We start from the raw sequence: 23,902 nt of genomic DNA, 5'->3' as shown, positions 1-23,902 counted from the left end.
AAGATCAGAGAACTTGAACCTGTGTTCTTCTCAGGAGTAATTGAAGGATTTTGTTTTGTTGTGTTTGTTTTGAGCCAACCAGTATGATATAAGTTATTACAATAAAATTCAGCGTAGAGGAACAGTGTGCACAGAAGCTCAGGGAACAGATGAGACCACTGAAGAACAGTGTTGGGAGGAAGAAGGAAAAAGGAAGCTAAGGATAGAATTATTGGTAATACTATTTAAAGGATGGAGCAAGAAAGAGTAATCTCAGTATTTTTTTTTAAAATGGAATCAGATTTTTTTAAAGAACTCGGAAAATGTGGTAAGAAAGCAAGCCAGAGTATACATGTGAGAAAGCTAAATAGTAAATTTAGAGAGGGAAACTGATTGTAAACAGCCATTTTAAGCCATGTAATAGTGAATAAAATGATACAGCTGCAGTAAAAAGCAGAATGAAATTATACAGCATGACTTTGTATTAGGTTCAGCAAACATCTAGTGAATAAAGTAATGTCAAGATTCTGGTAGCACAGGGTAGTTGCAAAGATGAGTTAAATGTGTGTGGTCTTACAGTCTAGTAAAGGGAAGAGAGGCATAAACGGGTAAGTAGAACATGTGCAAAGCATAGCAATGCATTGCAAGGGGCTGTTTCCTGAGGGAGGAGATACTGCTCTGAGTTGAGTTAACTAGGAGTTGAAGGGAAGGGCCTTCCAGGCAAAGCAAATGGCTTGGTGTTGCTGACATTAATGTAAGGAAGAAAGCTGGTAGAGGGGCATGGAGACAGCTCATGGAGATTGCTCTAGATGAGAAACTTGGACTTTATCTAGAGTGGTAAGGAGGCAACAGAGAGCCCCTGGAAGGTTTTAAGCAGAGCTTACCATTTAATGGAGAGAATGCTGGTAGCTATGAGGATTTGAGTGTGGCCAGATGTCCATCCCAGATATCATTTAGAAGTCTGTGATGATAATCCAGGTGAGGGATGATAAAAACCTGCATTATAGCACTGTGCTAGGGATGAGAAGAGTTCAAGAAACAAAGTCAGTGGAACCTGGAGACTGACTTGACATGGGTAAAGGAAAGGTCGTGGTCAAGGGTGGCTCCCAGGCCCTGCATGGGAAACGGGTGCTTCTACCATGGGAACCAGAGAACAACGCAGGAGTGAATTTGGGGCAGAAGGATGACTCACAAATCCAAATGTGAGTGCATTTGTGTTGCATTTAAGAAATCAAGCAGTTGAATTTAGAAGTATGAAGCTCAGAAAGGAAGATTAAGCTGGATGTATTAATTTTTGGAGTCATACTGGGGCTGTGTAAAAACAGAAGACATAGACCTTCCCTCAAGTAATGAAGAGATGAACGTGATCCTTGGAAAGATCATGTTAGCATATAAAAAGTGAACAGTTAGCTGTTAAACTATAGAAATAAGTACAGTTGGAATTCAAAGAAAATAGAAGTTAATGTAGCTAATGTTAGTTAACAAAAGAATCTAAAGAAATTGTAGAGTATCCTCACATATCAAAATGTGCGTTAGTATAAAGTACACCGTTTTTTTAACTTTGAATATTTTTTGTAGATGTTTGTATTTAATGACTTGCTTTTAACATTGTATTTTTGTTTTATCCGTTTTGAAAATTTTCTCAAAATTTATTTTGATTCTAGATGGCAAGATCTTTCAGGAAAAAGTGCAGTCAATCATGTACTTGAGGCATTCTAGCAGTGGAGGAAAGTCTGTTACTAGCCCTGGGTTTATGATAATAAGCCCATCAGATTTTACTGCTTCGCCACCTGAAGGTAAACAAACAAACAAAAGTGATACTGAAAGTGTAGCCCTTTCCTCTTTAGTTCTGAATATAGATGCATGTTTGTACAACCTGATAAACCAAATAAATGGAAAGCTAAACTTGACAGAATATATTTAAGGATTCCATTTACTACTTTCTAATACTAGTAACTCACAGTCAGTATAGCAAGTAATTCTCGGGAGAGCTTAGGAGATAGACGAGGCTCATGCTATTTTATTCTGGAATTCTTTGTCCCCCTTTATCAGTGTTTCATTAAGCTTCTGACTTATTTTCTAATTTTCTTCAAAAACTTTGTTTGGCTTACTGTCTCCTTTCTGTCTGAACTCATTCTGGACAATTTCACTGACCATGTGAGTGGCCATCCGTACCGCAGCCTCACTGAGACCCTTGACCCTGGGGACCTTCCCTCTACTTTACCTTCCAGTCTGCTTGTGTCCATCTTGAACATCATCAAAGAACACGTCCCACCTCTGAAATTCCAGTCTCCCACTCTCTATGACAACTTCCTATCTTTCTGGTTTCTTTTTCATCATCCCCAAGTTTTCTCTGCCTGTTTTCCTTTTTCAGCATAGATTTCATTAGCCAATGAAAGACTAGGTCCCACCTCCAGCTCTGATACAAATTATTAAATACGCCAGTAAGATAGAGACATGGATAGTAGGTGAAGGTATCTGGATATTAAGCTCCAATTTTCTTTCTCTCCCAAAGAGTTTCGGTTATTCCCTAGCACATATTATGGCCTTGTATTATAATATTTTAAGGCTGTGTTTTAATTAGTTTTATTTGGAATTTTACAGGATGTGTCATTTTTAAAATCGTTGAGCATCATTCTGAAACTTTTTCTAGTACAATCATGCCCCCATTTTTTCCAGGTCATTTGAACAGACCCTTTTGGCAGCCTTATTCCTCCAGCCAAAATCCAGAAATAACTAGGAAGAACTTCTGAACTGTGGAGCTATTCTATTGCCACAGAGCCTGAGCTCTAAGCAGTTCATTCAGTCCTTATTTACTGTATATCAGCACTTTTCAAGTTTTAGATGCTGAAAAAATCACCTGGAAAGCTTGTTAAAACACAGGTCCCTGGCCCCTGCCTTCTACATTCTGACTCAGTGGGTCTGGGGTGGAGCGTGAGAATGTACATTTCCAGCAGTCACACAGCGGTGCTGATACCCGTGCTCCTGGCCCACAGACCACACCTTCAGGAGCATTCATTTATATCCCATACACTAAGGATGAGAGTGGCTTTTCTCATCTCCTTCTGTGTAGAATATGAGGAGCAGAAAAATGGAGAGCTGTGGCAAGAAGAGAAATAATATTATTTCTTAATAATAGCAGCAAAAAGTGACTGCAGAAATGAGGAGTGAGAGAACAGTCTAGGGACATTTAGCCTGGTAATAACACCACCAAGTACGGCTATCACTGCTATTTATTCAGCACATATTTATTATGTGCTAATTTTACCTTTGAAGAAATGAACACTCATATAATTAAATTGTTTACCTAGGGCCACCTAACTAACGGAACTGTCTCATCAAAAAACCAACATTCTTTCCACTGTGTTAAACTGCATCCTCAGGACTTCCCTGGGGACTTCACCTTTCAATGCAGGGGATGCAAGTTCAATCCCTGGTCAAGGAGCTAAGATCATGCATGCTTTGTGGCCAACAAAAGAGAAAAACATAAGACAGAAACATTTTGTAATCAAACTCAAAAAAGATTTTTTAAGAAAGGTCCACATCAAAAAAGAAAATCTAAAACAAACTGCATCCTAGTGACTGTTAGCCTGAGGTAAATGGATTTTCACTTAATTCACTTAATTTCACTTCATTAGGACCATTCACCCCAATAACTTTGAATCACTCAGTCAATATTGTATTTTATTAAGGAAACAAGAGATAGGTATTTGGGGAAATTTTTAATTAAAATTAGTTGAAACAAAAATAGTTTTAACACAAATTTTAAGCATTAGTCACTGCAGTCATTATCCTGTGTGTGTTCACTAACATCACTGGATAAATGGGTTATTACTGTGGGTGAGACTGACGGCACAGAAGAGAAGTGATCCCACTGAGCTGACTTTTCAGTGCTGTTTCCCTGTCTACTCTTACCAGGAAACAGTTCGTCCAGTGCTGTTCCAAAGCAGGTAACTGCCAGTATGCTGCGTTCTAGAAGCCTCCCAGCATTTCCTACTTTTTCACCTCACATAAAGCCACGGAAACTGACTGGAAGTTTGGGTTGTAGTATTGACAAGTTACAGAGTTTTGTAGATGATGGCGTTGCTTCCCAGCCAGAGAAATGGAGCCCTCTGAGGAGTTCCGAGACACTGGAGAAAACCAAACAAGATGCCTTCATCAGCAGCTGTGAGTCTGCAAAAACGGTCTGTGAAACAGAAGCTGCCCTTTCGGCCCAAGCCTCTGTCAGTGATGCCCCAAAAGGAGCCTTGGAACTTCCGGCGGTCAACATAGATCAGAAAGACTTCGGAGCAGAGCCCAGGTCAGACGACGACAGTCCTGGGGACGAGTCCTGCCCACGCCGACCTCTTTACCTAAAGGGATTGGCCTCGTTCCAGCGCAGCCACAGCACCATTGCCAGCCTGGGGCTAGCTTTCCCCTCTCAGAACAGCTCTGCGGCTGTCGGCCGGTGGCCAAGTCTTGTTGACAGGAACACCGACGACTGGGAAAACTTTGCTCTTTCTCTCGGTTATGAGCCACACCACAGCCGAACTACAGGTGCTCACAGGTACATGTGTTTTTGTATGACAACCACTTCCTCCCTTTTTTTAAACTGTTCTTTGAAGAATTTCTGTACTTGTAGAAATCTCTTTATTCTGTGATCTCTTTATTCTGTAACATAGTACAACGTGTATGTTAACAACAAGCAAAGATGCCTTTCTCCTTACTTTAATACTAGGTGATCATTCCATATTTAACTAAAGGCTAAACCATAAATAGTTCTTGAAGAAAAGATTATCTTATGGTTAATTTAATTCCATATGATTATTAGAGAAAAACTCTTCAGTTTAGGAAGACTATACGGTTTGTTATTGTTGCCCAAATCAGCACCATCAGTGAGACTTTCCACAGTGATGGGAGTGGTCACCGGTGCTGTCCACTGCAGAAGACACATGCTCACGCAAAGTGTGGCCAGTGCAGTCGAGCAACTGAATGTTTAAATAGTTTAAACAGCACAAGTGGCACTTGGAAATCACAGACGTAGAGCAGACTAGTGTTTAGTAGACTATATATCTAAAAACTACTGGTGATTAAAAAGTGATGGCAAATCTGTTAATCACAGTTAAATCAGGAAACAGTTTTAAACCTTATGAACTTATGTTTCACATGTGAAAATTATTACTACTCATCACTGTTCTTGAGGTAGTCATGATGCACCACTGTTTTTCCCCTGATATTGTGTTTATGACCCTTTGTGGGTCTCTGTTTTAGTGTAACCGAAGACTGCTTGGTACCTATATGCTGTGGGTTGTATGAACTCTTAAGTGGAGTTCTTCTCATCCTGCCTGATGTTATGCTGGAAGATGTGATGGACAGGCTCATTCAAGCAGATACACTTTTAGTCCTCGTCAACCACCCATCACCTGCTGTACAACAAGAAGTTATTAAAGTAAGGGCAAATACTAAATATGTTGCTTTAATTTGGAAGAGTAAATATATGTGTACTTTAAAGTTTGAATACATGTATTCAAATAGACCTGAAATCTTATTTGATTCTTAAGCATCATGAGCTGATATAATTTATTACTGCTTATCCCAATTTTTATATGTATTATCATCCAATGTTAAGCCTTCCTCCATATATGGCTTTGTATCAGTGTGTTTTTTAAATCTACTACTTAAACAAGGAACACATAGATCATTGAAGGTCTCTCCTGAGTATATTATCATCAAATGTTAGACACTTAACTTCAGGTTTAAGCTCAGATGTCACCTTCTCAGAGAGACTTTCCCTAATCATCTTCTGTCTAGCCCTACTCCTCATTTGTTTTATAATAGCATCCTAGTTATATCTTATAATTACCTTTTTAATTTGTTTATATACTTTTTATTACTCTCCCACTCTGAAATATAAGCTCCATGAGGGTAGGCATCTTGTGTTTGATATGTAAAAGGTCCTAAGTACATTATTGAGTGAATAAAGGTTTGATATGAATGGTTCCCATTGGGAAACAACCCTTTAAAATGGTCTTCAAAGAATCCCACTGTTTTAATTTGATGTGGGACATTGTGTAAGCAGTCTCAGTTCAACCCAGTATTTACATAGCTTCCATCTCATGTGTAAAACACTGGGCTAGTTGCTCTGTGGGATATAAAAGGGAATAAGCCCCTGCATTCAAGAGTTTATAGACCAGTGTGGGAGAGAGACATATACACAACTAAGTAAAATGTAAGAACTTCTGTGATGGATGCTTCAGTGGTAGTCTTAATAAAGAAGAATGGGAGCACAGGAAAAACAAATAATTCTGATGGGTGAACAAGGGCAGGATTCATGCAAAAGATGTATTTTGTATTATGCTGTAAACTTAGATTTTTAAGTAGGGCAGTAAAGAGATGTGTGTCTTATCACCACTGTGAGGGAGTGATCGCAGGGGAAAGAGGTGGGAGCACTGTGTTTGCAGGCTCACATTGTGATCCAGGGGAGAGATGATGAGTCCCTGATCTGGGGAGGCGGGAAGCCAGAGGACTGACAGACGAGAGACGTTCCCTGGAATAGAGGAGAGAGACTCTGCTAATCACACGTGGGAGGTCAGGGTGAGAGAAGCCCAAAGTGAGGTCAGCCTTAGAGTCTAGCAGGATGGTGCTTCTGTGCTCCAAGACCAGAACCGTGAAAGAAGTGAGTTTGGAAGGAAAGATAATTACTTTGATTATACATATGTTACATTTAAGATGCTGGGAAAGAGTAAAACCTTAGGCCTATGCTTAGAATAAATAAAATGTTGAAGGTCTAGAAAAATAGAGGTTTAGGATATATATTTTTGTTCTTTGAGAGAAAGCATTGTACAGTGTTGACTAATCTTTCTTTTTTCAGAATTAGGCACAAATGTTCTACTTATATTCAACTAAGGCTACCCAAGACCTCCAAGACAGAGAGCATCATTAGCATTCTGTAGTAGTCAGAGAGAAAGCTTTAGGTTTGTTTGTTTTGCTGAAGAGGTGGCCCTTTTTTTTGAACTTTGTATGTTCTATACACGTGAAGTTAAACAACTTACAACTACAGGTATAGTACACTGTGTGATTTGTAGTGTTATATAAAATTTTAATATATTATCTTAATTGTCTTAATTTTTTTTCTTAGCTATTAGATGCATATTTTAATAGAGCATCCAAGGAACAAAAAGATAAATTTCTGAAGAATCGTGGGTTTTCTTTACTAGCCAACCAGTTGTATCTTCATCGGGGAACTCAGGAATTATTAGAATGCTTCATTGAAATGTTCTTTGGCCGACGTATTGGCTTTGATGAAGAGTAAGTGGGTTCTTCCCTTCACCAGAATTGGGGATCTTTTGCCTTAAATGTAAAATTTATTAAACTGACTCTTAAAATTATTCCATCACTTTTAGAAAAAATCTGCTAGATGTCATTTTCCAGGTGAACCAATTTTTTATTTTCCATGTGGTATTCTTTTTATAACTTCTTCCTTTGCATTTCATTCACTAGCTAGGCACTGAAAAGAAAGAAATGCTGCATCAAATAAAAGAAAGTGATATTTAAGTTTTGGCATACAGTGCTAACCTGAGAAGAAGGTGGCCCCCATAGTCTCAGCAGCAGATTACATGAGGGATCCATTGACAAGCTCCTAACTCCCCTCAGGGATACTGGTTATCTGAGAGAAGAGTAAACCAGCATACCGACTCTTGAGCTTTGACCCTGGTGTAATGCTCATGGATTAATGAATAAGTGCAAAACTTAAAGAACATTTTTCTCCCAAGCCAAAAGTTTGGCAGAAATGTTAAGCTGTTATTTCTGTATCTGATAAAATAGAGAGAAATGTGTTTTTATTAAGTGTCTGTACTTGTTTGCAAGTAGGCCAGTTCAAACATCAAGGAACTGACCTACTAATTGTAGCATTAACAATATTGCTTTTCATTTGCATAAGCTTTTGGCTTTTTCAAAGCAATTCTGCATCATCTCATTTGATTCTCCCAAGAGCCTTGAGAAGAAAGTAGAGCAGATATCATCACACACATTTGACAGATAAGGAAAATGAGGTGTAAAACACGTCAATAACTTCCCTCCATCAGTTCAGTTTAGTTCAGTCGCTCAGTCGTGTCTGACTCTTTGCGACCCCATGAACCGCAGCACGCCAGGCCTCCCTGTCCATCACCAACTCCTGGAGTTCACCCAAACCCATGTCCGTTGTGTCAGTGATGCAGTCTAACCATCCCATCCTCTGTCGTCCCCTTCTCCTCCTGCCCTCAATCTTTCCCAACATCAGGCTCTTTTGAAATGAGTCAGCTCTTCACATCAGGTGGCCAAAGTATTGGAGTTTCAGCTTCAACATCAGTCCTACCAATGAACACCCAGGACCGATCTCCGTTAGAATGAACTGGTTGGATCTCCTTGCAGTCCAAGGGACTCTCAAGAGTCTTCTCCAGCACCACAGTTCAAAAGCATCAATTCTTCGGTGCTCAGCTTTCTTTATAGTCCAACTCTCACATCCATACATGACCACTGGAAAAATCATAACCTCCATCACAGAGGCAAATAGTATACAGGAACTCAAAATCAGATCAACAAAATGGCCAATTTTGCAATCATTTTTTCCTTATTTCATGGTTAGTTGCTTCTAACATGCTCTTGTGTATTATTTATTATAGATTTGATCTGGAAGATGTGAAAAACATGGGACTTTTCCAGAAGTGGTCTGTCATTCCTATACTGGGACTAATAGAGACCTCCTTATACGACAATGTGCTCTTGCATAATGCTCTCTTACTTCTTCTCCAAATATTAAATTCTTGTTCTAAGGTAGCAGATCTGTTGTTGGATAATGGTCTACTCTACGTGTTATGTAACACAGTAGCAACCCTGAATGGATTAGAAAAGATGTAAGTTTAAATCATTTTTAAAACTACCTCTGATTAACAACTTTGGAAAGGAAAAAACTTTACTAGCAGGTTACTTTAAAGCATCTGATATTCCATAATATTTTCAAAGAATTTCTTTCCTTCAGATCTGATTAGATTAGATTTGAGAGGGTATATTTTCAATAAAGTTTGTTTCTTTTGTTTAAAAAAGATATTTATATGACCTACATTTAGGTATTTAGAACCTGAAAACAAGGAACAAATTTGTGTGTGTGCCCAGTCACTTCAGTCATGTCTGACTCTGTGACCTGTCTGTCCATGGGATTTCCCAGGCAAGAATACTGGAGTGGGTTGCCATTTCCTTCTCTGAGGAATCTTCCTGACCCAGGGATCGAACCTGTAACTCCTGCATTGTAGTCAGATTCTTACCACGTGAGCCACCTGGGAAGCCCCTGAACAAATTTACCTGTCCTCAGATATATTTACTTCCACTGTGGTCTTATAGAAAGTATTATCCCCCTCTGGAATAGGAAATTTGAGAATTTGAGAGATATAATAACTTGTTGCGGATCATATAGCTAGTAAATAGAGAACTTGAGGCTGAATCTTCTCACTTCAAAAGTCTCTGCCTTACAGTCAACATACTCTCCCACTTTTCCTACTACTGTTTTCTTCCAGTATGGTATGTTAACTACCAATTTCTTTTTTTTTTAATTTATTTATTTTTAATTGGAAAATAATTGCTTTACAATGTTGTGTTGGTTTCTGTCATATATCAACTGAATCAGCCAGAAGTATACATATGTCCCCTCAGTCAGAAGTACATTGGCAAATGGTTGCCCACCAGATTGATTAATAATTTAGAAAAATATGTTAGGAGGTTGTATTTTTATTTGGGTTTTGTGCCTTTGGTGTCCTCATTTAGGATATACAGAATAACATTTTTATTAGCATAATATTAATGTTACAAATCTTCAGAAGAACCATCTTACTGCATGTTAAAGCATTAAATATTAATATACTTTCACAGAGAAGGCAGAGCTTATCCTCGGTGATTCTCTAGGCCCAGGAGACTCACTAGGCCAGGGAGACCCTCTTGGTACAAGAGAGGATTCATAGTCAGCTTAGTTCAATTTTCACTGGGCACCTGTCTTATTTAGGATCTGTGTCTTGGGCAGATCAGAAATACAACGTATTTCCTCAAAACATCTAGTCTTGATTACAGTACAGTACATGAAATTGGTAGAACTTGGAAAGAGTACCAGCAGGCTCCTTCTAACAGCTCTTTGTTACTGCTGTTGTTTTAAATAAATTGTGCTTACAGAATGTCCCTACATGCTACTCTATTGATTGGCCTCAAAAGTTATCATTTCTAACTCTTGCTTGATTTTGAAAAGGTGGAGTGGGAAGCTTAATATCACACACTGAGGTGGATGATCAAGGTTAAAAATTGAGGGACAGAAGTAACTAATTCATATTTATTAGGTACTTATAAGTGATTAGTGTGGGCTTCCTCAGTGGCTCAGTGGTAAAGAATCTGCCTGCAGTGCAGGAGACGTAGGAGACATAGGTTCAATCCCTGAGTCAGGAAGATGCCCTGGAGGAGGGCATGGCAATCCCCTCCAGTATCCTTGCTTGGAGAATTCCATGGGCAGAGGAGCCTGGCGGGCTGTAGTTCATAGGGTAGCAAAGAGTCGGACACGACTGAAGCAACTGAGCACACGTGCAGGTGACTAATAATGTTCAAATCTTTGTCTCTTTTAACCCATAAAATGGCCATACTTTGTGTAAGTGGGATTCAGAGAGGTCAATTAGTTTATTCAGAGTCACCATCTTTGAGGAGCCTCAGAATATACCTCTTCATCCCCATAGAACCTCTGGTGGCTGGGAACCTAGTGGTGCATGCCCACAGTGTCTTGTGTTAGTCTCTGTTGTTACACTTACACCATTTCCTGGTTATAGTTATCTGTTCACTTGCCTGGTCCTCTGCAAGCTGAGTTTTGATAGGAGTCAAAGTCTGTCTTTTTATCTGTCCCTAGCCTGTAGTTCATATGACCTGCCATAGAGTGAGCATGGATAAATATCAAATGAATGCATGAATGAGTGCATGCTAACAGAACAGGAGTTTAAACCAATTCTTTTTGCCTTATTTATTCTTTTTCTTTAGCATTCCTTTGAATGAATACAGATTACTTGCTTGTGATATACAGCAACTTTTCATAGCAGTTACAATTCATGCTTGCAGTTCCTCAGGCTCACAGTATTTTAGAGTTATTGAAGATCTTATTGTACTGCTTGGATATCTTCAAAATAGCAAAAACAGGAGGACCCAAAGTAAGATTTAATTTTTATGGATTGGGGGGAGCAGTTGTATAATAGCCAAAACTGTTATCAGAACCTCATCTCTTTCTCTGGCTTCTATAGAGAGAGAGGGTTAGAGGAGAGGAAACTGTTCTACTAAATGTTCACCCTTAACTTTGTTCACTGGCTTTAAAAAGAAGCCTTTTTAAGTGGCAAAAATTACAAGTGACACCCTGATGTAATTAGTAGCTGGCAACATATCATTAAAAGAAACTGCTGGTTTTTCTTGCCAAGTAGAATTAAAAGGCTTATGTTGACTAATAATACCCTTTAATTTTCTTTGGTGGCAAATATGAAAGTGAATATGGGGCAGAAGAATGTGAGAATTTCACATTTTAAACTTTTGGTTAAACTTTTGCCTTCTATATTAAAAAGCCTAGCCTTTTAAGACAATTACATGAAATGAAATACATTTGTGAGCTAGTATTTTTCCATTGAATTTTTTATAGTGATCCTTTGGAAATTTGCTTTAAGGTTGCTTTTAAAGACAGTTATAAAATATTTACTACCATCAAGAACCCATGATCAAAATTTTGAAATTTACGTCTAATAAAACATCATTGACACTTTTGATATTGCATTAGTATTAATATAAAAGTCAACTCAATTACAATCACATAGCTTGAAAACATTCTAGTATCTTCTGTTTTTAGATATGGCTGTTGCTCTACAGTTTAGAGTTCTCCAGGCTGCTATGGAATTTATAAGGACCACTGCAAATCATGACTCTGAGAACCTTACAGATTCACTTCAGTCGCCTTCTGCTCCCCATCATACAATGTTTCAAAAGCGAAAGAGCATTGCTGGTGAGTATTTAAATAATATTTTACTAATTATACATAGAAGGTAGTTTGACTCTCCTATATTCTTATATCACTCGCATTTTAAAACATTGCTTTGTTTCAGAAGTTAAACTGTAGTGTTTAAGAAGGTTTTCCTCCAAGAGGAAATTATTCTCTAGCTTTCTCTCCAGTGCTGTTCTCATTCAGTTATCCCTTGAGCTCCTACCATGTGCCAAGCACTGTGTTAAATGTTAAAGATGCAAGGATTAAGAAAGACTCAGATCCTACCTTTCTACCATAAAATGGTGGAGAAATACAGAGGATAGAAATAAGAGACCATACAGAGCAGGGCAACCTGATTTACATGTAGGGTTAGGGAAGTCTCTGAGGAAGTAAGATTTCAATACAAGGGATGAGAAAGGAATTAGAGAAGTCAGTGAGTGTTACAGGCAGAATGAACAGCTGATGTGCAGGTGCCGAGGTAGCAAAAAGCTAAGTTTGTTCAGAGAACTGAAAGACAGCAGTGTAGCTGGAGTGTAGTCCTTGATGAGATAGTTCCACCAGGTGAGATGCTACAGGATGGTGTGGACCAGTTCTCATGGCCCATGATAGGAGTTTTTATTTTTATCCTAACGTTCAGTTCAGTTCAGTCGCTCAGTAGTATCTGACTCTTTGCGACCCCATGAACCAACCGCAGCGCGCCAGGCCTCCCTGTCCATTGTTTCGGTGATGCCATCCAACCATCTCATCCTCTGTTGCCCCCTTTTCCTCCTGCCCTCAATCTTTCCCAGCATCAGGCTCTTTTCAAATGAGTCAGTACTCCACATCAGGTGGCCAAAGTATTGGAGTTGCAGCTTGAACATCAGTCCCTCCAGTACACACCCAGGACTGATCTCCTTTAGGATGGACTGGTTGGATCTCCTTGCAGTCCAAGGGATTCTCAAGAGTCTTATCCAACACCACAGTTGAAAAGCATCACTTCTTTGGTGCTCAACTTTCTTCACAGTCCAACTCTCACATCTATACATGACTACTAGAAAAACCATAGCCTTGACTAGATGGACCTTGGTTGGCAAAGTAATGTCTCTGCTTTTTAATGTGCTGTCTAGGTTGGTCATAACTTTCCTTCCAAGGAGCAAGCGTCTTTTAATTTCATGGCTGCATGATGGCATTCGCAGTGATTTTGGAGCCCCCCAAAATAAAGTCAGCCATTGTTTCCACCCTTTCCCCATCTATTTGCCATGAAGTGATGGGACCAGATGCCATGATCTTTGTTTTCTGAATGTTGAGCTTTAAGCCAACTTTTTCACTCTCCTCTTTTACTTTCATCAAGAGGCTCTTTAATTCCTCTTCACTTTCTGCCATAAGGGTGGTGTCATCTGCATATCTGAGGTTATTGATATTTCTCCCGGCAATCTTGATTCTAGCATATGCTTCCTCCAACCCAGCATTTCTCATGATGTACTCTGCATAGAAGTTAAATAAGCAAGGGGACAGTATACAGCCTTTTCCTATTTGGAACCAGTCTGTTGTTCCATGTCCAGTTCTAACTGTTGCTTCCTGACCTGCATATAGGTTTCTTAAGAGGCAGGTCAGGTGGTCTGGTATTTCCATCTCTTTCAGAATTTTCCACAGTTTCTTGTGATCCACACAGTCAAAGGCTTTGGCATAGTCAAGAAAGCAGAAATAGATGTTTTTCTGGAACTCTCTTGCTTTTTCGATGATCCAGCAGATGTTGGCAATTTGATCTCTGATTCCTCTGCCTTTTCTAACATCAGCTTGAACATCTGGAAATGCACAGTTCACATATTGCTGAAACCTGGCTTGGAGAATTTTAAGCATTACTTTACTAGCGTGTGAGATGAGTGCAGTTGTGCAGTAGTTTGAGCATTCTTTCTCATTACCTTTCTTAGGGCCTGGAATGAAAACTGACCTTTTCCAGTCCTGTGGCCACTGCTGAGTTTTCCAAATTTGCTGGCATATTGAGTGCAGCACTTTCACAGCATCATCTTTCATAGCTCAACTGGTATTCCATCACCTCCACTAGCTTGTTCGTAGTGATGCTTCCTAAGGCCCACTTGACTTCACATTCCAGCCACATATATAAGGCTTATAGTATCCTAAAACTTTTTAACTTGATAAAAGACCTTGAAAGTCATCCAGTCCAACTTCCTCGTGTCACAGATCCACCAAGGCCTAGAATTAGAAACTGCTGGATGGCGGCCCCACACCCATCTCTGTGTGTCCTTTCACACCCACTTCTTCCAGGTCTGCTGTATCAGAGATTAGGATGACTTGCTTAAACCAACATAATCTGATAATATTATCCTTGAAGATATCCCGGATATGGATTTTTCTTTATATTTGCTCCATTTTTGTCTCAAAGGTGATTCTATACACCAACCTGTATTAACTGATAAAAATACTGATTACCTAAAATACTGGACAATCTAAAATGCTAGTAAAATATTTCAGTATCTTGCAGGATGAGTCATTAAATCCTATTGTAAGTAATGTTTATAGAGGCTATTTGTGGACTTTGATATATGCTTTCATAATTTAAAAAAGGTTCAATTCCAATGAAGGATTCCATTATTCCTCACCTACCAAGACGTCATTTTGGTTCCTATGGTCATCTTCCAATGCCCTTCTCCTTCAGTCCACTAAATCAAGACTCAGTTACCTCCTTTTCTCCTGGATCCACTCCCTGTGGGGTGCCTCTTGGAGCAGGTGCAGTAATGGTGCAGGAAGCCACTCCTGCCTCTTCAGCCTGAGGAAACCTTTCTCAGGAAATGCTTTTTGTAGGCCTGAATCACATGTGATGCATGTTTCAAATCATTTTAATAATAAATTACTGAAATTACACTCTCCTTTCTGAGCTCTTCACTGTATTTGACTGATTTCTACTATGTCACTATATACACGTCTTAAAAATAATTTATAAAATTCAGCAATGTTACTGCTGCTGCTAAGTCACTTCAGTCACGTCCGACTCTGTGCGGCCCCATAGACGGCAGCCCACCAGGCTCCCCGTCCTTGGGATTCTCCAGGCAAGAACACTGGAGTGGGTTGCCATTTCCTTCTCCAATGCAAGAAAGTGAAAAGTGAAAGTGAAGTCGCTCAGTCATGTCCGACTCTTTGAGACCGCATGGACTGCAGCCCACCAGGCTCCTCCGTCCATGGAATCTTCCAGGCAAGAGTACTGGAGTGGGTTGGCATTTCAGCAATGTTAATTACCCAAAAATAGTAATGTTCTTGCTAAAACATGATATGCTTTAAAAAAATCTATTGATTATTTTGGAATACAAAGAAGTGAAACGGTATTTGAAAATGTTTGGATATATACACCCTTCTGATTGAGTTTTTCAGAGGACTAAAATTTTTCCAAAGGATATCCGTCCTACTAAGCTATGTCACAAGCTATAGCATTGTTATTTAGGGCTTTGAAACCAGAGTGTACTGTTGCACTTCTTCAGAGAGGGAAAAATCACTTTCTCTTAATCACTCTCTTTCCTTGTATAAATTACCTTTGAATTAAATAAAGTTCTTTTCATTGTCTGATAATCAAAAAGTTATAGCAGAAATGATTTCTTTGATCCTTGTTAACTCCAGCACTTGATGTTTTAATTTATATACTTAAAGGTCCTCGAAAATTTCTCCTTGCTCAAACTGACTCTCTTCTGATGAAAATGCGTTCAGTAGCAAGTGATGAACTTCATGTGATGATGCAACGGAGAATGAGCCAAGAGAACCCTGTCCAGGCGACTGAAACAGAGCTTGCGCAGAGGTTGCAGAGGCTCACCGTTTTTGCAGTTAACAGGATTGTTTATCAAGGTAGGACTAGAGAATAAATGTGTTCTTGCTCAGATATTGAAATGAGCATAATTTAAGAGAGGGGCTTCCCTGGTGGCTCAGACGGTAAAGAGAACTGACTAAATTTCAGATTTTTTAAGAGCATTAAAAAATTTTTAGTATCCATACTAGTAAAAGAATTTATTTGGACCCAGTATCCTTGAATAAAATTCTACTTTTTTAGTATGTTAAATGCTGGCCTGGACTGACCATTGAAATTTAAAATAGTATAGCACCTCCAATATATTTTTTAAACTTTCCTTTGAAATAGTCATAGATTCACATGCAATTGTTAGGAAATACTACAGAGCGATCCTGTGTGCCCTTTACCCAGTTCCCCCCACCATGGATCTTGTAAAACTGTAGTTCAGTATCAATACCCAGATATTGACATCACTACACTCAAGACAAAGAACACTTCCATCACTATAAGAATAAGAGTATGTTGCCTTTTAGAGCCACATCCACTTTTCTCCCACATCCACCCCTTCGTTAATCACTGGCAACTATCAATCTGTTCTCCATTTCTGTATTTTCATCATTTCAAGAATGTTAAATAAATGGAATCATACAGCATATAACTGTACAGTATGTGTAAAATTGACTTTCTTCACTCAGCATAATTCTCTGCAGAGTCATCCTGGATGTTACATGTAATGTTACATGTCACAAATAATCTGTTCCCTTTTTGTTTTTGGTAAGTAATATTCCATAGTATGGATGTACAGTTTAATCATTTACCTGTTGAAAGACGATCTGGGTACTTTCTAGTTTGGGGCTATTACAAACAGAGCTAGCTGCTATAAAGATGTGTGTGAAAGTTTTTGTGTGAACTCAGGTCTTTGCTTTTCTGGGATGAATATCCAAGAGTACAATTTTTAGGTGGTATGACAGTTGTGTGTTTTGTTCTTGCTAAGGAACTGCCAGACTTTTCTAGAGTGGCAGTATAATTTTATATTCCTACCAGCAATGTATGAGTGATCCAGTTTTCTGCATGTCTTCACCAGCATTAGAAGTTTCACTGTTTTCAGTTTTAGCCCTTCTGATACATAATGTTGGGCTATAACTTTGTGGTTTCAAGGTGCACTTCTACAGGAGCTAATGATTTATATGTTTATGTATGAACTTTAATGCCTATAACAAATACTAAAAAGGCTATGCAAATAAATACACTCAAAAACAATACAAATAAGCCAAAATTCTAAAAAATTTCAAGTGACACCCATTTTTTTTTTAACTTTTCTAATTTATATTTGGGACAACCAGCCTCTAGAGTAAACTGAAACTGAACTGTTATCACATGCCCAGCATTTAATGGGATAGCATGTCTGGTTAAACAGGTCTTCACATCTATCTAATGTAAAAATCACATGGTCTATTGTACAAGAATCTTCATGACTTTAATAATTTTGTAGTTTAATTCATCTTCATTAGTAAAATTAAGCTTTAATATAGGATTATATGACTCATGTATGGCTTAAATTTCTGAATTTAAAAGAATTTAAAGAATTCACTTTCTTTAGTATATTGTATTTTTTACATCAAATGCAGCTATTAGACATTTATATTGTGACAACTGAATTAGTAATTACATAGAATATTTTTGCCACTATCATTTGTAATGGCTAAGTATTAGTGATTTGACTAATTTTTTATTCTTCTTTTAATTCAAAGAATTTAATCCAGATATTATTGACATTTTGAGTACTCCAGAAAGTACAACTCAAAGCAGGACCTCAGCTTCCCAGACTGAAATTTCTGAAGAAGATATTCATCATGAACAGCCGCCTATTTTCAACCCATTTCAGAAAGAAATGTTCATGTATCTGGTAGAAGGATTCAAAGTATCTAGTGTGAGTAAATTAGTTACATGGGAAATGTTCATTCACAAAGAAGGAGTGGAGGTTTTATGTGTCTGTATTGAGTTCAGTTCAGTTGCTCAGTCGTGTACAACTCTGAGACCCCATGGACTGCATCACGCCAGGCTTCCCTATCCATCACCAACTCCCGGAGCTTGCTCAGACTCATGTCCGTTGAGTTGGTGATGCCATCCATCTCATCCTCTGTCGTCCCCTTCTCTCTTAGGAGTAGAAGTGTCTGTATTACATGTTTTCAGAATCATATTCTTACACTTTCGCAGACTTTTCTGAAACTCAGACAACTTGAATTTTAATAATGAAGTAAAATGTATTGCTAATTTGCCTTTTTCAGAACTACTCCATGCAGCATTGGTTTTTAAGTCTATAACCTAAAAGCTATTTTCTAATATTATAATTTATTAAATAAAATCAGCATCAGAAAAGAATAGGAATTTGATGATTACTATGAGAGCTTAAACTAATAACCTGTTTTTAAAGAACTTTGTTTATAGCTGCTTACTCTAGAGTTATTATTATGGATAATTATGAAGTGCAGATGTTGGCTTAAACAGGTCTAGTATCTTCAAAATTATGTAGGGAATACTGAGAAGCATCAGGCTCCATTTATCATCAACTCACTTAGGTTTTTGTGGTCATTTATAGTTGAACATAGGGGAAAAATTGGTCAGTACACTCACAGATAGCAAAGGCTAATCTAATTCTAGCAGAACTCATAAATCATGATTCTGCCAGTATAACTAGATTTGGTTGTCTACAGGTTCCACTTAGAACTGAGTCATTCACAAAGAGCCCTTAGGACTAGGAGTAACTGGAGAGCCATTTCCAAAACTCAAAATAAACTAAAATGTGCTGATTCCAATTTTTAAACCAGATAAAGGATATTTGATCAAGATTAGGTTAACCCTTGTGGGACCACCTTCGAAAGCACAGCTTATTTGGTTATTTGTTAAGGGATATTGATGGTCAATTTATATACAATTCTTAATTTGTGACAGTTTTACTCTATATTTCAGTCTTCCCTGGTGTCTCAGTGGTAAAGAATTTGCCTTCCAATACAGGAGGCGAGGGTTCAATCCCTGGGTCAGGAAGATCCTTTGGAGAAGGAAATGGCAACCCACTCTAGCATTCTTGCCTGGAAAATCCCATGGACAGAGAAAGTTAATGGGCTACAGTCTATATATGCATGCTAAGTTGCTTCAGTTATGTCTGACTCTGCGATCTATGGACTGTGGCTCACCAGGCTTCTCTGTCCATGGGATTTTCCAGGCAGGATTACTGGAGTGGGTTTCCATGCCCTTCTCCAAGGGATCTTGCCAAGTCAGGGATCAAACCTGGGTCCCTTACATCTCCTGCACTGGCAGGCAGGTTCTTTACCAGCGTCACCTGGTCCATGGGGTCTTAAAAGAGTCAAACACAACTTAGCAACTAAACAACAACAGCTAAAATATTACTAAAATATTCAATATTTTAGTACTAATTCAAGCCTCTATTATGAATCCTCCTCTTTTATATTGTAAAATCCAGGTAGGCTTATTTACTGTTGTTCTTTGATGGTGGTTTTTTTTTTTGTTTTGTTTTTGCCATTTAAAATTTCTAAACCCTGGGTAGTTTTTTTTTTGTTTTTTTTTTTTTTTAAGTGTCTGAGGACTTTAGCTTCTTTATCTCTCCTTTTTAAATTATGGTAAAATAAGACTTCCCTGATGGTTCAGACAGTAAAGTGTCCGCCTACAATGCGGGAGACCCGGGTTTGATCCCTGGGTTGGGAAGAGCCTCTGGAGAAGGAAATGGCAACCCACTCCAGTACTCTTGCCTGGAAAATCCCATGAACAGAGGAGCATGGTAGGCTCCTACAGTTCATGGGGTCTTGAAGAGTCGGACACGACCAAGCGATGTCACTCACTCATGCATAACATAAATTTTGCTATTTTAACAATTTTAAATGTACAAATCAGTGATATTAAGTCCATTCACATTGTTGTGCAACCATTACCGCTGTCCATCCCTAGGAGTTTTTCCGTTATCGGAAACTGAAACTCTGTGTTTGTTAAACAGTAACTCCCCATTAGTCTCTCCCCCAGTCCCTGATAAACCACTGTTCTGTTGGTATATATTGCACTTGTCTATCCATTCATCCATCAATGGGTATTTGGATTGTTTCTACCTTTAGGCTGTTTTGAACAATGCCGCTGTAAACATTGATGCGCATCCATCTCTCTTAAAACCCTGTTTATGTGGATGTGTATATCTTCCTAATTTCAACTGTTTGAAAATTCTAGAATAAAACATGTTCCATGATTTTTTAGGGCTGTGTTAGGGTTATTATATTATTGCTTAAGATATTTGATCCTAATTCATTCCTGTTTTGATTTAAGGCTTCAGGTAAAACCAGTAGTTCCAAACAGCAGTGGGCTAAAATCTTGTGGTCTTGTAAGGAAACCTTCCGAATGCAACTTGGGAGACTGCTCGTGCATATGTTGTCTCCAGCCCACCCTTCACAAGAGAGAAAGCAAATTTTTGAAATAGTTCGTGAACCAAATCATCAGGAAATACTGCGAGACTGTCTTAGCCCATCCCTGCAAGTAAGTACCCCAATACTTCATGAGTAACAGCTATTATAAAACTATACAAATCAAGAACTGAATTTAAACTGTATTTTCATGCCAAATACCATGAATATAGTTTTCTAACTAAACAAATATTTTCTGAGGTCTTTTTTCAGATGCCACTTACCAGAGTCAATTTGTTTAATCTGTTTAATCCCCCTTCCTTTTTCCAGTGTTTAAGTTCTATACCTGAGTTCTTGTAAGATCCTTCATAGTATGTTACTAAATCTTGAAGTGTTTTCTTTAAGAACTGTTTGGAGACTTTTTAAAGCATTATATTATCCATGAAACATCTATACTGAATGGCCCAAGTAACAGTGCATATAACATATTTCAAAAATATTTACAATAAGTTAAAATATTTGTTGATCATCTGGAATGGTAAAATCAAAATACTCAAGCTGTTTTGGAATCTATTAATTCTATCACTTAGCAAGCAGTAGATGGAGGATTTAAGTCGTGTAACCATTCTGTTTAGCAGTTTCTTATGAAATTAAATATACTCTTAGCCTGTGATGCTAAAATTCCATTTTTAGATATTTACCTAAGAGAAATTAAAGCATATGTACATAAAAAGACTAGTAGGAGAATATCTATGACAGCCTTTTTACTAATAGCCAAAAACTGGAAATAACCCAAGTATCTGTCAGTGGGAGAATGTGTAACTAAACTGTGGTATATTTATGCATTAGACTGTTGTATAGCAATGCAAATGAACTGACTACTGATGCACCCATCAGTATGGATGAAGCTCAAAATCGTGGTGTCATTGAAAGGGACAGCCAAACACCAAAGAGTAGGCATTTTATCATTCCATTCATATGAAGCCCAAGAAGAGGCAAAATTAAGATACAGTCAAAGAGCTGTTCTTTCGTTGCTTTATTCTCAGCAAAGCTGCCATCCCTCTGAATCCAACCGTGATGTTTCCAGTTCTCTTCTACCAGCTTCACTTCTCCACTTTTCCGTTTCTGTTGGTGGTATCCTTACTGCTTTCAGCTTGAGACATTGCAGCTGTGGTTGACTTTGTTCTCTCTTGAATCTATTGTATCACCAAGGCCAGTCATTTATTTAGTCCTGTCTATCCCTATATTCTGCCCACCCTCCACCCCCCAGTTTAGGCTTTCACCCCTAATGCTTGGATCACTACAATAGCCTCCTCTCTACCTCAAGACCAGATTATTCGATCTGGTAATTTTTTTAAGATTTATTATCCTTCCTGCTAAATCACTTCAGTTGTGTCTGGCTCTGTGGAATCCAAGGGCTGTAGCCCGCCAGGCTCCTCTGTCTATGGGATTTTTCCAGGCAAGAATACTGGAGTGAGTAGCCATTTCCTTCTCCAGGGGATCTTCCCGACCCAGATTCCACTAGCAAAGCCCTCATGGTTCAGATGGAAGATTTATTATGTCAACATTCAAATAAACTTAAAAGTTGGAAGAAATCAAAAAAGAACCCCACATGACCATAACCTGACTTTAATTTTTCTTTGTAGTACTTTGAAATAAAGTCAGGTATCAGATTATTTTACCTGTAAATACTTCAGTCTAAATCTCTGCTAATAGGACTTAATTTTAACTTATCACTCTCTATGATAGTAACAGTAATTCCTTCTTCTTCTTGTTCAGTCGCTAAGTCGTGTCCAATTCTCTGTGACCCCATGGACTGCGCTACACCAGGCTTCCCTATCCTCCACTATCTCCCAGAGTTTGCTCCAATTCATGTCCATTGAGTTGGTGATGCCATCCAACCATCTCATCATCTGTCGCCCTCTTCTCCTCCTGCCCTCCATCTTTGTAGCATCAGAGTCTTTTCCAGTGAGTTGGCTCACTTACCTATTATCATCTAATACCCAATGTTTAAATGTTCCCAATTTTCTTTTAATTTTTTAGATAGTTTTTTGATTCTGGATCCAAACAAGGCCCACACAATATTTGTTTGATGTGTGCTACATTTTTTTAATCCTTGTAATTACTGTCCCCAATCTTTTTTTTTTTAACTGTCATTATTTGTTGATGAAACTGAGTCATTTGTTCTATAGACTCTCCCACATTCTGGATTTATTCAGTTGTATCCTTGTGGTTCTAGATCTAGGGGCTTGACTAGATTCCAATTTTTTTATTTCCTATTTTGTTTTTTAAAAAAATACTTCATTTTCCATTACATCATGGCAACAGGCAGAAAACATCTGGTTGCTCTGCTTTTCTGAGATGGTAGCAGCCTGATTCATCTATTATAAAGTTCACCCTCAGTCCTTAATTATCTTAGTAACCATTAATGATAGTTGCCAAGATCCACGTTTTCATTAGGCGTTTCAAAATAGTGATTTCTCTGTGTTTCTCATTCCACCATCATCTGTTAGCTCTGATTCTTCTATAGGGAAGAATATTCCCTTAGTAGCTGTTTGGCTACCCTAAAATATAGTCTCTGTAGGAAAAGCAAGATAAAGGCTTGTTTCTTTCATCTGTTTGTTTTTAGAATAATAACTTGGTGGCCTAGCAAACTCTAATTTTTGTATTTGTTTTTATATTTGAGATGTTGTCATGAACTCAGGTATTGTTTTATAAATTTTATAAGTAGTTTCAAATCTTTGCAGTTATTTTTCTCTTTCAGGTTCAAATGAACACGTCTGTAGATTCAAGTTGTTGTATGCTTTTAACATGGCCTCTTTAATTTTAACAAGTTAATACGATTAGCTTGAGGCTTCCCAGGTGGCACCATAGTAGAGTCCACCTGCCAGTGCAAGTGATGCAGGAGGTGCAGGCTTGGTCCCCTAGAGTAGGAGGTGGCACCCACTGCAGTATTCCTGTCTGGAAAATTCCTTGGACAGAGGAGCTTGGCGGGCTGCAGTACATGGGGTCTCAAAGAGTCGGACACGACTGAGCGACTGAACACAGCACAGCTTTATTAACTTCCTTCCATTCTGGAGCAAAGAATGTCCCAGGCTCGTCTTGTATATTTCCTTCCCTAGACCTGCAACCAAACTTTTTCCCCAAGAGGCCCGTTTCCTTTTAATGAGATAATAGTATTTAGAAACTACAAATCTAAGGACTAGGTATGTTAATTTCTATTGCATTGTCATTTCTTCTCAGCGTTTTTAGTGGGCAAAGCTAATAAACGTGTGAAAGTGTTAGTTGCTCAGTCGTGTCCAACTCATTGCAACCCCATGGACTGTAGCCTGCCAGGCTCTTCTGTCCATGGGGTTTTCCAGGCAAGAATACTAAAGTGGATTGCCATTCCCTTCTCCAGGGCATCATCGCAACCCGGGGATCAAACCCAGATCTCTCACATTGCAGGTAGATTCTTTACCATCTGAGCCATCTGTAAAATGTCAACCTGGTTTCAAAATCAAAATTGTGAAATACAGCACAGTTGAAGAGTTTCTAGTTTTTAATCTCTGTAGCCTTCCCTCATTCTTTTCCTTTCCCTGTAGCTTACCATCCTTATTTGGTTTTTATTTGTTTTGGAGATATAAGCAAATTTGTGACACACACACACACGTGGGCATGCGTGTGTGTTCTCTGTCTCACTTCTTTATATGAAAAAAGGTAATGAACCATACACATCCTTCTCACTCTACTTTCTTCAGCTAACAATATATC

At 38.5% G+C, this 23,902-nt stretch overlaps 1 protein-coding gene across 2 annotated transcripts in view; it reads left to right on the top strand.

Moving 5' to 3' along the window:
- LYST (lysosomal trafficking regulator) overlaps positions 1–23,902 on the top strand; it is a 164,252-nt gene that overhangs the window by 83,955 nt on the left and 56,395 nt on the right. Inside the window, exons 21-31 of one of the 2 annotated variants that reach the window (XM_069571594.1) lie at positions 1,644–1,775; positions 3,898–4,525; positions 5,230–5,407; positions 7,097–7,266; positions 8,619–8,849; positions 10,996–11,162; positions 11,843–11,995; positions 14,540–14,701; positions 15,614–15,805; positions 17,498–17,676; positions 20,076–20,282. In XM_069571594.1, the coding sequence (XP_069427695.1) occupies positions 1,644–1,775; positions 3,898–4,525; positions 5,230–5,407; positions 7,097–7,266; positions 8,619–8,849; positions 10,996–11,162; positions 11,843–11,995; positions 14,540–14,701; positions 15,614–15,805; positions 17,498–17,676; positions 20,076–20,282 (2,399 nt within the window). The remainder of the gene's footprint in view (positions 1–1,643; positions 1,776–3,897; positions 4,526–5,229; positions 5,408–7,096; positions 7,267–8,618; positions 8,850–10,995; positions 11,163–11,842; positions 11,996–14,539; positions 14,702–15,613; positions 15,806–17,497; positions 17,677–20,075; positions 20,283–23,902) is intronic. The other variant, XM_069571595.1, reaches the window with a different exon arrangement.

The sequence above is a fragment of the Ovis canadensis genome, chromosome 25, assembly GCF_042477335.2.
Source record: "Ovis canadensis isolate MfBH-ARS-UI-01 breed Bighorn chromosome 25, ARS-UI_OviCan_v2, whole genome shotgun sequence".
In the NCBI taxonomy this organism is placed as follows: Eukaryota; Metazoa; Chordata; class Mammalia; order Artiodactyla; family Bovidae; genus Ovis; species Ovis canadensis.
This window is presented reverse-complemented; position numbering and strand designations above follow the sequence as displayed.